Consider the following 13,300-nt stretch of genomic DNA (forward strand, 5'->3'; position numbering starts at 1 on the left):
CTAAGAACAGCTTTATTGGTTGAATAACTGACAAATGTTTATCTTGAACCTCTTAGTGACCTTGACCTTGTGCAGTAAGCCACGACGAATCCAATTTTATGAATGATTAACCAGGACTGAATAAGCAGGCTAGCCAGCATTGCTGAGTGACTCTGCTGCCGATATGAAGCCGCATGTCTTGCAATCAAATCCACAGTCCACTGAACTAAACTAGTTCTTTGAGCCATTGGGATCAACAGTTTTGGACAGAGCAATACAAAGTAAAGGACTCTGCGAGGGGGCACGGCTGCATCCAAGCTCTGTCTGGTGGCAGATGGGTGTTCAGAAAACCCCCAAAGCACCTACACTTGGGAACTCCCTGCCTATTGATATCAGGCAGGTGCCATCGTTTTGGGGCCTGCCTGGAGCATTTTCAGTTAGGCAAGACACAAAGATGTGACATGCGTTTTGTTTATTTATTAGCTGGTTTTTAAAGTCTTTTATACTATTCCAAACACCTGTTTTATATATATACTAGCTGGCCCTGCCACGCGTTGCTGTGGCTAATCCCTGTGACTGCCACCCCCCTGTGGCGATCCATGACATCAGGGCAGTCTCGAGCAGGTTGCGCGCCCTGGTGCTGAGGGGCGGAGATCGCTCCGGCGCCCCCGCCCTCGCAGGGTGCAACATGGTTTGGAAAACTCAGCAGTGGCCAGGGGATTGGAGATCAGTCTACATCCCAATCCCAAAGAAGGGTAGTGCCAAAGAATGCTCCAACTACCGCACAATTGCTCTCATTTCACACGCTAGCAAGGTTATGCTTAAAATTCTACAAGGCAGGCTTAAGCAGTAAGTGGACCGAGAACTCCCAGAAGTGCAAGCTGGATTTCGAAGGGGCAAAGGAACCAGAGACCAAATTGCGAACATGCACTGGATTATGGAGAAAGCTACGGTTCATTGCTTCATTGACTACGCAAAAGCATTTGACTGTGTTGACCACAGCAAACTATGGCAAGTTCTTAAAGAACTGGGAGTGCCTGATCACCTCATCTGTCTCCTGAGAAATATCTATGTGGGACAAGAAGCTACAGTTAGAATTGGATATGGAATAACTGATTGGTTCAAAATTGGGAAAGGAGTATGATAAGGCTGCATATCAGGCATCCACAAACTTTGGCCCTCCAGATGTTTTGGACTACAATTCCCATCATCCCTGACCACTGGTCCTGTTAGCTAGGTGTCATGGAAGTTGTAGGCCAAAACATCTGGAGGGCCACAGTTTGGGGGTGTCTGCTGTATATTGTCTCCCTGCTTATTTAACTTATACTGTATGCAGAATTCATCATGCGAAAGGCTGGACTGGATGAATACCAAACTGGAATTAAGATTGCCGGAAGAAATATCAACAACCTCAGATATGCTGATGACACAACCTTGATGGCAGAAAGTGAGGAGGAATTAAAGAACCTTTTAATGAGGGTGAAAGAGGAGAGTGCAAAATATGGTCTGAAGCTCAACATAAAAAAACAACCAAGATCATGGCCACTGGTCTCGTCACCTCCTGGCAAATAGAAGAGGAAGAAATGGAGGCAGTGAGAGATTTTACTTTCTTTTTTAAAAAAATACTTTTTATTAGATTTTCCAATTAAAACACAATTATATCACATCAAGTATTTCAAATTATAGAAATACATATCAATTAAGCCAAATATTATGTCGAATCATAAAAATTTTTTGACTTCCCATGCTTCAAAATCTGGGGATTCTAAATAACTTTCCGCACTGCCATCCTAATCCTGATGTCAACATCTTCCTCGTAATCCATAATAGTCCCGATCTTTTCCCAACAATCCCTCTAGACATTATCCTCTCTTTTATCTTTTGTCTCAGCTTTTGAGCTAAGCATCAAACGAGATTTAACACAAAATCATTTACCTGTGTGGGTTTTTTGTCCAGTCCTCCCCATAAATCCTCCTCTTATCTGGGGTGCCTCTCCGGCCGCGTCGACAGTCAAGCACAAGCAAGCGCCATATCGAAAGACTCAGATCGTATTCCATCTTCTCCTCAAAAAGTCCACCAATAGCAGAAATACAGCTTTTTCAGGTGGGGAACAACCAGTCCCAATTATGCACAATCTCTTATAACAGATTTATGGCTCTCCTCGCCCTTTAGCTGCACTCTGCCTCCCGAGGCTTCAATTAGGCCACTCTTATCTCTCGAATTCAAAGTGCGTCACAACTCATAAATCCACTTTAGATGGTATCCAGGCAGGCTCCAGTAAGGCTCCAGTAAGCACACCCAGCTGGGGAGGTTTTACTCTTACAGTTTAACAAAGCAGCTTCCAAAAATATACAGAATAATAATCTTCTATTTATATAAATTCCTATAGCCACACAGTTCATTTCCATTTCTCATTTGTTCCAAATAATAAGGCAGTCCGTCCGGGAAGGTGGTAAGTACATCTTAAGTTATAAAAATAAAAAGTTCACTTCCCTTTTCGTTCCATCCCAATCATTCTTTTTTCTTGATGCAATATTCCCTCAAATCTTTTATCACTCAGCAGCTGAAAATTCCTGGCAGTATCTTCTCCCCCTTCTTTTGAAGCATGTCCATGAATTTAAATCCAATTATTTCTCTTTAATTATGGAGATTGCGCTCGAACAGGGTGGCCGCCAGGAGTTCCGGCCCCCATGAGTGCTCGACCCAGGCCCCCCCACCCCTCAAAGGGTCGGGGTGGGTTAAGGGGCATCTGCGGGCCAGCGGCCCCTCCCGTCAAGACCCGGGAGGGTGGGGAGACTGCTTTACTCCCCTAGCAGCCGCCAAATTCCTCATGGGGGTCGGAAATGATGGAACGGGTCAGCCATCCTCCCGAATAGCGAAACCGGAAGTCGAGATTTTACTTTCTTGGGTTCCATGATCACTGCAAATGGTGACAGCAGTCATGAAATTAAAAGAAGCCTGCTTCTTGGGAGAAAAGCAATGACAAACCTAGACAGCATCTTTGTCTGGTGACTTCTCCAGGGAGCAAGTTTTGGCTGTGTGTTCTGGGCTGCCTAGTTAGGGTGATGACTTTTTCATTTTTTCTCAAAAAATATTTCCTGTAGCACAAATGGATGAACTTTTGCCTATTAATGACTAAAATGAGGTATATTCCATTGAAATATTAAAAAAGGTTACGCACAAACCATTTTTTGTATGCCGTTCTACCATTTCATAAAATTGTATTAAAAATTCTATATATATTTCGTATCAAATTTGGAGGCAACACCACATTCCACAATGGGAAGTGTTCTTAGCAACATAGGATATACAAAGGTCACACTTGCGCAAGGTAAAAGCCCCTTTTTGGGACCTCAAAACTCAGCCAGCAGACCCTGCTGGGCATGCTGGGAAAAGAACCTATAGGAGAGGTAGCAAAACATCATCCTCTAGCGGCGTCTATACTGTTACTGCAGCTAAAAAAAGCTTCCTTGTGTGTTTGATGAACCTATATAATGTTGTATATATGTGACTCTAAAGCTTGGGTTGAATTTTATATCTGCTTACAGTGACTTCAAAAATGGTCAAAAAACTGATAAATAAAATTGTTAGAATCATTTTGTGCGTGAGGTTTTTTTTAAATCAAATCTCTTTGAAAGTAAGATTTTATCTAATCTTTAATGAAAGCTCATCAAATTATGATACAGGGAAATGAGGTTGTAAAAAGTCATCACCCTACTGCCCAGACAACAAGCCTGCATCAGCCTCGCTGATGTGTTCCAAAGGAAAGCAGTTGGTTCCTTAGCTTTTTCTTCTCCCAAAGATATCCCACAAGGCAGCAGAGGTTTAGGACCAGAGTTTTCCTTCTCCTAGATGGGCTACCTTCTCAGGTTGGCGAGCCCCATCTGCCCCTCTCTTCCCTCTACACCAAGTGCAAAATCTGCCTTCTTGACCATTGGACCCACTCTTGGCCTTGTATGTTCAATCTGCTACAAACTGACTTTGCATGCAGAGGAAGTCCCTAACTCACTGAGGGTTCGAGACCCGTGGCATACATAGTGCGCTGGCAAAATGCAAGCCAGCAAAATGACATGCTCTTCAAAAATTTTTTTTTAAAAAAAATGGTATCTGAAAAAGTGTGCACGCACACGCAAGCTTATACCCAGAACAAACTTAGTTGGTCTCTAAGGTGCTACTGGACAATTTTTAAAATGTTGTTGTTGTTGTTGTTTAGTCGTTTAGTCGTGTCCGACTTTTCGTGACCCCATGGACCATAGCACGCCAGGCACTCCTGTCTTCCACTGCCTCCCGCAGTTTGGTCAAACTCATGTTCCTAGCTTCGAGAACACTATCCAACCATCTCGTCCTCTGTCATCCTCTTCTCCTTGTGCCCTCCATCTTTCCCAACATCAGGGTCTTTTCCAGGGAGTCTTCTCTTCTCATGAGGTGGCCAAAGTATTGGAGCCTCAGCTTCACGATTTATTTATTTCATCTGCGTCATACCAACACGGCTACCTACCTGATTCTAAAAATTAAATTAGACCCAACAAGTTCCTCTGTCAGCTTTGACGGAAAACCTCTGCTAAAAAAAATAAACAAATCAGGTTTGCTGTGTTGCCGTTCAGGAAATCTGACAGCTCTGAACTTGGCTGCGAATGCTTCTTCCCGCATTTAATCCTTGTACCCTTTGGGGCTTTTCTTCAACTAGGTTGCTGGCACTGTGCCCAGGCTATCCTGCCCTTCACCCTCACTTCCAGTTTCTGCAACGCCCTCTCCACCTTTACTCCCCTTTGACGCAATTTCTCTGGTAGTAGCAAAAAGGGAGTGATATTGACTAAGCTGGGCACTGTCAAACACGAGTTGCCGTGAAGATTGCAGCGCGTCGGTTCCTCGGATCCTCAAGTCTTCTTTCGGATAGGAAACCTTTCCTGCTTGGATCTTTTGCCCTAGCGTAGGACCTGCTTGCCAGCACCTGCACCAGCTCCTTAGACATAAAACCCTGGAAAGAAACCAATTCCCGGGCCAGGAGGTGGAAACAAGGAAATAAATATCAAGCTGCATGCCAACCGTGCTATTCAGGCACGATCTAATTTGTCCTGTGCAAAGGCAGATTCTGCGATGAAAGGAGCAGCGTCGGCATCATCACCCCCACAATGACTTGTGGGGTAGAGCCAATGCCTGGCTCACGACGGATGGCGGAGATGTGGCTTTGGGTCCCACCACTCATCCTAGTGTGCCTGCCTTCTGCCTGCCTTCAGCCTGCAAATATTCTGGAGTCTGTCCACTGCTCTCAGGTAGGTACGAACCTTCTGAAAAAATTGGGGTTGGGGAAGGAGGATAAGCTAATGGAATATCCAGAAGAAGAGCGCGGCTGGCTGGCATCATTGACAGGGCCATGCCACACACCACACTATGTGCTTAGAAGTTCATAGAATCATAGAATCGTAGAGTTGGAAGAGACCACAAGGGCCATCCAGTCCAACCCCCTGCCAAGCAGGAAACACCATCAAAGCATTCTTGACATATGCCTGTCAAGCCTCTGCTTAAAGATCTCCAAAGAAGGAGACTCCACCACACTCCTTGGTAGCAAATTCCACTGCCAAACAGCTCTTACTGTCAGGAAGTTCTTCCTAATGTTTAGTGGAATCTTCTTTCTTGTAGTTTGAACTTATAAGTTCAACTTATTCTAAATGAGCTATCATGGTTGTTCAAGTGGGGGAAGCGGTTTCATTTGGGGCATAGGCTATATTCCCAGAGAAGGCATGCGTGTCCAGACCTCTTCTAAGAAAGGGTCTTGAGGAAGACTACAGTCACAGGCGGTTTACTTCTACCTCTCTCACACCGCTCAACCGTCCTGATCCAAGCGGGACATCCTGGAATTCTAGAAGCCATCCCCTGCTTCTGATTGGATCCTGGAACATCCCCCCCCCCCTATTTATTGTTTTGTCCAGCTCTCTGGCTTTTGGCTCTGGTGCGCTGGCACAAATCAGCTGGTTCCCTCAAAAGCTAAAATAACGAGAGTCCCAATTTGGAGCGTTTCCCCACCTCAGGTCCCAAGCCAAACTGCAATGCTTCCCGCCGCCGCCCTCTATAGTTCTCTCAGCTGTAACAAAATCCCATGACCTTTTTAAATGGGGGGGGGGTTCTTTAAAAAAACATGTTACGTTTAAGCTGGGGCAGTGTACACACCATACGTTTAAAGCACACACCCCAAAAAATCCTGGGAACTGTAGTTTGTTAAGGATGCCTGGAATTGTGAGCAATTATATAAACAGGCGTAACCGACTGCTGTAACAAGTCATTCAAGAATTTAAAAAGACAATGTAAAATAACATAAATAGCACAGCCACGTGTTGCAAAGTATCAAATAAGGACTTAGTCCAACATAAATGCAATGTCCACAGTCATAAGCTGGAGTTCATATATCATAGTTCATATAGGGTATCCATATGGAGATAAATCAAAATAGATGTAAATACCTGATGTAATGTACTTGAGCTTTTCCTGACAATAGGAGCATTATCTGGTGTTACACCTGGAGTTTTAGTTAATACTCCGTCTTTGAAAGGTGTATGTACTTACATTGAGAAGATTATTACTGTTTTTTTGGGTGGTAAAAGACTGACTTGATATTCCTTTAAGATACATAGCTACAAGCTTACTGAAGAAGCCAACTGTGGCAAAACAAGGTATATAACTTAGGAACCTTGTCTTCTCCTGTGGATATTCCTATGCCACGCCCGACCTTCATTCAGACGCATTGTTGCCACCTACCTAGGCGTTGGTGAACACCTTATTCTGTGGAACTCAAGTATTTACATCTATTTACATCTACAGCTCCCAGCATTCTGTGTTCGCAGTCCCTGTTAATATCGAGCTCATTGCGCCCTGAACATGCTGGATGGGCCTTGGGGAGAGGGACAATTCTCTCCATCTCCCCTGCCCTGTTATAGCACTGCCTTTGACCCTTTCAGCCCTGAGGCTTCCTCTCCCCTGCCCATCATGGCCTCTCTGCCTAATTTTGGCGACTGCCGTGTAGAAGGGAAGGAGCGCTGTGGTTGCTAGGAGAGACTGAGGAGGAACTACCTGCTCTACCTGATACTGGGACAAGGCCTCTGCTGTTTGTTTACTCAGCAGTTGCCACAGCCTGGTGGCTGAGGCGTCCTCGAGCTTGTGGCCATGGAGACAGCCACGGCAGGAACAAAAGGTTTCGGCGCCTGTGTACACCGAGGCTATGGCACGGCAGTGCTTCCCCCTCCTTTCCTGGCTCTGCTTCTGTGCCCTTTAACAGCAAGCCCTGGCGTCGCAAAAACTAAGCAGGCCGCTCTTTTGGTGCCAACTGTTCACCTGCCATGAAAAGCATCACCTGCTCAGGTGACTGCAGTTGTCAAGGCTCAGGAAACAAGGCCGCAAGCCTGTGTGCCAAGCCAAGATGGCGACGTCCCTCGCCAGGACATTGCAAAAGCTGAAAAGTCCACCACAGAGATACGGCCACTTAGTAGTAGTAGTACTGCTACTCTCCCTGAGTGAGAGACAGGGGAAAGTGTTTGCAACCACTTTGGGTGGTTTCCGGCTTTTTTTTTTGTCTGTGTTCTGCCACTGTGAGTCGAGTGGGGTTAATTGCACGTTCTTTTGTAATTCAAGAAAACCTTTAGTAAAAAAATGATTTCAAAACAAGGGGATTAACGTGTCAAGGACAGGGGGAGGAGAAGAACGGGGCTGCCATCCCTGTGATGGCATATCCCTCAACTGTCATTATAGAAATGGGACATCCAATTTTGGGGGACCTCACATGAGCTAAAACATGTGAGAGATTGTGGGCTGGAAGATGTGTGACCCAGTTTTTGGCCAGGAAATGTTGGGGTGGGGTGGGGTGGGGAGAGCAAAGGTCTGCTGAGGTAACGAATAGGGCTGGTTACATCAAAGTCCTTACGCCTTCTGCTTTGCCCCACTGCAGCTCAGAATCTGGGAGTGCCAATCAGCCAACCTGGTCTGATGGTGTTTCTCCTAAATTCCTTCTGGAACAGCTCAAGAAGGTGAGGGTTGAGGGCACTGGACCTCAGTGGTTCTGCTCCAACCTCCAGAGCCATTTCCAGAAAGTAGCTATGGGGTTGGTACTGCTTGACACTATGACAGCTTTCCCATGGTGTTGTGCAGAGTCCCAACTTGTACCACACGCTGTTTAATATTCTATATGAAGCTACTGGGAGCGGTCCTCGAGAGTGTCACAATATTTGGGTGGCGCCTGGCTTTATCTCGTAGAATTAACATTTCAGCAGACCTTGCCTCCTCGTTAGGTTCCCAGGGAACTCTCCGAACCATAGCTTTGGGTTCAGCACAGTGCAAGACAGGTCTCCCTGCCTCCTGCTTCTAGCATCAGCCAAAACCACACACCAAAACTATGTCACTATGTCAACATATTTATTCTTAGCTAACTCTTTAAGATGCTGGTGAGTCTGGCCAAAGCCATTACCCTAACAAAGGAGCTGGCTGGACCAGTTTACCGGTTCTCCTTTTGTAGATTCTAACCTCACAGATACAGAATCACAGGTTTGGAAGAGACCCACAGATACCATCCAGACTGATTCCCCCGCAAACCTATAACAATATAGTCCTAAACCAGATGTGCAGATGGAAAGGAGGCTCCTGGTTAACTTCTCAGAGCAAAAGGTATAGCAGAATACCCAGAGTAGCTTACAGTAAGGGAAAAAGCAGAAGAACGATGCTGTTTAAAACAGTCAGTACAAACATAACAGGTGAGTTGTAGTCCAACAATTCCTGGAGGGCTACAGGTTAACCACCTTATTAAGCCAATACAGTATGTCCTGCATTGGGAACAGCTTTCGTAGACCCAAGAAGTTGGTCCTCACAATGAAATAACAGTTGGAAGGCATGTTGTTTTAGACTCAGCCTGGCAGGGTGTGTTGTAGGGTGAGAGGAAAGGGGCTCAGCTTGTGATAGTATCTTTACTAGCTCTTGAAACTGTCCCTTTTGTGTCCTTCAATAGGGTCTTGGCTGCCAGCTATTGGGTAAGTGTTCGTACCAAAAATAATAATAATTCTCATCCCTGTTCTTTATCCTGATAAATCTATGGGTTTATCAACACCTACTTTTTTTGCCCAGACACAGATCCACACGTGAAGGCTCTGTGTTGGAGCAATTTCTTAATCTTTAGTGCTAAATCGCTCAGTGAACTCAGGTTTTCTGCAGATAGCCGTATGCTCCGATTGTGCTTTAAAGAGCGGGTTTTCGCGGGGAAATCTGTGCTCAGACATATAGCTTTGAAACATGCATGATCTTGCTTGGAAAGAGTGGAGGAAAGGTAAGCATGACTAAGTCCAAGTGTGAAGACTGCCATTGACTTGACTTGTCCTAAAGCCTGATGCGTGGGGTTATTTTGCTACAGGGTTTGTTTGTTTAATGGGACGCCTAGGGCTTGCCAATCAGAAGGTCGGCGCTCCCGTTGCTTGGGCCCAGCTCCTGCCCACCTAGCAAAGCACTTCTAAGTGCAAGTAGGCAAATAGGTACCGCTCCGGCGGGAAGGTAAACGGCGTTTCTGTGTGCTGCTCTGGTTCGCCAGAAGCGGCTTGGTCATGCTGGCCACATGACCCGGAAGCTGTACGCCGGCTCCCTCAGCCAGTAAAGCGAGATGAGCGCTGCAACCCCAGAGTCGTCCGTGACTGGACCTAACGGTCTGGGGTCCCTTTACCTTTACCTTGTTTGTTTAAAAGCATTCTTGTCATCATTTGGCCGCAATTCACATCTTATTGGCCACATGCATGACCCAAAACATGCCAAATATTTCTACTGCAGTGTTCCTGGGAAAGAAGGGAGAATTTCGGGTGGGGATGGACATCACCCAAGAAAACCATCTTTAGGCTGCCTTAGTCTTGTGGCCCCTGGATTCAACACAAGCGTCTTCTCATCCACAAAAGCTTCAGACTATGTTCTAGGGATGGAAGGATCTGTGGATTTTGGTTCAGGGCTCTTTCGGTGGTAGTGAGTGTTCCTTCGAAATGCTGTGTTTGGGGGTGCTAATACACATTCTGCTGAATGGGGCCCTTCTTTCACAGAGTAATTCCTTCCTTCCTTCCTAACTTCTTTCTTTCTTTCTTTCTTTCTTTCTTTCTTTCTTTCTTTCTTTCTTTCTTTCTTTCTTTCTTTCTTTCTTTCTTTCTTTCTTTTGCCCATTTTCAGAAGAGAATTGGCTGTGGCCCCCTGGAGATGCCCTGCCAGCCCCAGGGCAAGACCCAGTCCTGGTGCTGACCCAAATGGAGACGAGGAACGGACTTCGGTGTCGGCAGCAGCGAGACTGCACCCCCTGTGTGCAGGTGACCCTACGCCTTGGCCTGCTGGGTGAGAAAGATGGCTCAGGGCTCTGTGCCTGAACGTTGACCCTGGCCTGCTGCTGTTGCTGCAATCGGCCTTAGAACCATAGAATCATAGAGTTGGAAGAGACCACAAGGGCCATCCAGTCCAACCCCCTGCCAAGCAGTAAACACCATCAAAGCATTCCTGACAGATGGCTGTCAAGCCTCCGCTTAAAGATCTCCAAAGAAGGAGACTCCGCCACACTCCTTGGCAGCAAATTCCACTGTCGAACAGCTCTTACTGTCAGGAAGTTCTTCCTAATGTTTAGGTGGAATCTTCTTTCTTGTAGCTTGAATCCATTGCTCTGTGTCCGCTTCTCTGGAGCAGCAGAAAACAACCTTTCACCCTCTTCTATATGGCATCCTTGTACCTTGGCTTTCAGTCCTAGCTGGACCAGGCCCCCTCTGCCACTTCAGGGCAGGCTTGTTAGTCTAGTGCTGGCAGGATGTGATTCTCACGTTGGGTTTGAGAGGTCCTGAGTTCAGTTCCTAGGCACTCCCCACGAGGGACCAAAACATACAGAGGGAGAGAGACCAGAATTCAACAGCAGGACAAGTCCCAGGCTCTGTCGTAAGAACGTTAGAAGAGCCTGCTGGATCAGGCCCAAGGCCCATCTAGTTCAGCATCCTGTTCTCACAGTGGCCTGCCAGATGCCTGCTGGGAAAGCAGCAAGCAGGATTCAAACACGAGAGCTCTCTCCCCTCCTGTGGCTTCCAGCAAATGGTATTCAGAAGCATTGCTGCCTCCATCTATGGGTGTAGACAGCGCCTAGCCATCGTGGCTAGGAGCCATTGGCAGCCTTCTCCTCTGTGAATTTGTCCAATCCTCTTTTTTATATATAAAAAAATAGTTTTTAATTAAATATTTTATTGTGTTACAAAACAGACAAATAAGTGGAGAAAAGTACAATAGGGGGACAATTGCTGCAATGTGCTGTGTTGCATCATCATCATCATCATTATTTAGGGTACACAGTCATTTTATTCCCTTGTAGAGCCACCTGCCTTGAGTTCAAAACAAGACGAGGGAGCTGACAGGACCAGCCCAGAGCCCAGAAGACATCATGGCAACACTGAAGGTAAGCCAGAAAGGGGGCTTTGTCTACAGCAGTCCCTGTTGTTGTTGTTGTTGTTGTTGTTGTTGTTGTTGTTGTTGTTATTTTGAAATATTGTGCAGCTATACAGAAGTCAAAGAGGAGGAACAAGAAAGTTGGTATCGATGTTAATAGCACAGACAATAACCACCTTGGATAGTTCAGTTGGCTAGAACGTGGTGCTGATAATGCCAAGGTCGCAGGTTCGATTCCCGTAAACAGGCTCCCCCCCCCCAAAAACCCCAACATTTAGGGGTACTCGCCTTTTCCCACTCATATTGAAATCTTGTCCCTCAATGAGGCCAAGCTTAGATTCACAAAATGTTTAGGGGTATGCGTATTCCTGCGTCCCCCCAGAAAAAAAGACGGCTGCATATTCCTACATTGCAGGGGTTTGGACTAGATGGTCCTCAGGGTCCCTTCCAGCTCTGTGAGTCTATGAGCCTAATTAATTCTCGGTGGCATGTTACAGGAATATGAGTAATGACTCAAACAGCCTCATGAAGTATATTGATGGCTGTCCCTGTTCGGGTTTTTGCTAAATTAGTAGCATGAGAAACCATCAGATTGCTTCTTCACACAATCAACTCTAGGACAAGCAATTAACACTGGGCAGAAAGCCAAGGTCTACTTCTGCCATAGTAACTGTGCTCTCATTGGTTGAGATCAGCACTGAGACCTGTTATCAGAGAAAGCTAGCACAGTACGTGGTGTGGTGAGTGTGGTCAGTGTAGGAGAAGAGGTGCTGTATCGGTTGTGTGTGTGTGTGTGTTTGTGTGTGTGTGAGAGAGAGGGGGGGGGGGAAATGATTTATTTTACTTTGTTTTTGAGTTCTAAAGTTGTACATAGAAACTCTGGATTTCTTTTATTTTAATAAATCCTGTATATAGTTTACTCTGCGTCCAGACGTCTAGTCATTTAAGTTATCACCAGAAGCTTCCGGAAAAACCTGCTCAAACTCTGCTGTGTTCAGGCTGAAGTTACACCTGGCACTTAAAAACACTAAGAGCCCCAGTCTTCCAGTTCGAGAGTCCGTATCTGCATTTATTGCCATTCCTCTTCTGACACCCTACGCTCCCTTCCTTCCTCTGTTCCCAGGATTCCTGCAGGCGCACGTGCTGCTCTTAGCTGAGACATATGCTTTCTCCCACAACGCTGTGATGAAGGTTTTGGTCCCCCGGGGTGGTGACTGGCACAACAGAAGCGATTTGGTAAGTGATTTGGGCCCATTGAATGTCCGTTGCTGAAATCCAAAATTTGTAAGCATGGAGAACAAGTGGGCGGATCCTAATAATAATAATAATAATAATAGTACCCCGCCCATCCGGCTGGGTATCCCCAGCCATTCTGGGCGGCTTCCAACAAAGATTAAAATACAATAAAATGTCACCAATTAAAAACCTCCCTAAACAGGGCCGCCTTCAGATGTTTTCTAAATGTCAGGTAGTTGTTTATCTCTTTGACCTCTGATGGGAGGGTGTTCCACAGGGTGGGTGCCCCCACCGAGAAGGCCCTCTGCCTGGTTCCCTGTAGCTTTGCTTCTCGCAGTGAGGGAACCACCAGAAGGCCCTCGGCGCTGGACCTCAGTGTCAGGGCAGAACGATATATGGCAGAACCGTATACAGTGGTGCCTCGACTTACGAATTTACTCCGTTCCGAAGGCACCTTCGTAGGTCAAAAAATCCGTAAGTCGAAAAGCGCCATTAGAAACACGATTTCCCATAGGAATGCATTGGAAACGGAAAAATTCGTGAGTCGAAGCAACCCCATCTAAAAAGTCGAAAAAACTCTATCTAAACCCACTGCGGTTTCCGTTTGGATGTTGAGGTATTCGTAAGCGTGCAGCCATTTGCCCCATTCATAAGTCGAAAAATTCGG

At 46.1% G+C, this 13,300-nt stretch overlaps 1 protein-coding gene across 2 annotated transcripts in view; it reads left to right on the forward strand.

Moving 5' to 3' along the window:
• The first annotated feature begins 4,618 nt into the window (after positions 1-4,618).
• IL17RC (interleukin 17 receptor C) overlaps positions 4,619-13,300 on the forward strand; it is a 35,277-nt gene continuing 26,595 nt past the window's right edge. The window contains exons 1-5 of one of the 2 annotated variants that reach the window (XM_035106875.2): positions 4,619-5,252; positions 8,966-8,987; positions 10,156-10,314; positions 11,324-11,407; positions 12,521-12,633. In XM_035106875.2, coding sequence (XP_034962766.2) covers positions 5,112-5,252; positions 8,966-8,987; positions 10,156-10,314; positions 11,324-11,407; positions 12,521-12,633 — 519 coding nt within the window. In that variant the 5' untranslated portion in view covers positions 4,619-5,111. The remainder of the gene's footprint in view (positions 5,253-8,965; positions 8,988-10,155; positions 10,315-11,323; positions 11,408-12,520; positions 12,634-13,300) is intronic. The other variant, XM_035106877.2, reaches the window with a different exon arrangement.

Source organism: Zootoca vivipara, chromosome 2 (genome assembly GCF_963506605.1).
Source record: "Zootoca vivipara chromosome 2, rZooViv1.1, whole genome shotgun sequence".
Classification (NCBI taxonomy): Eukaryota; Metazoa; Chordata; class Lepidosauria; order Squamata; family Lacertidae; genus Zootoca; species Zootoca vivipara.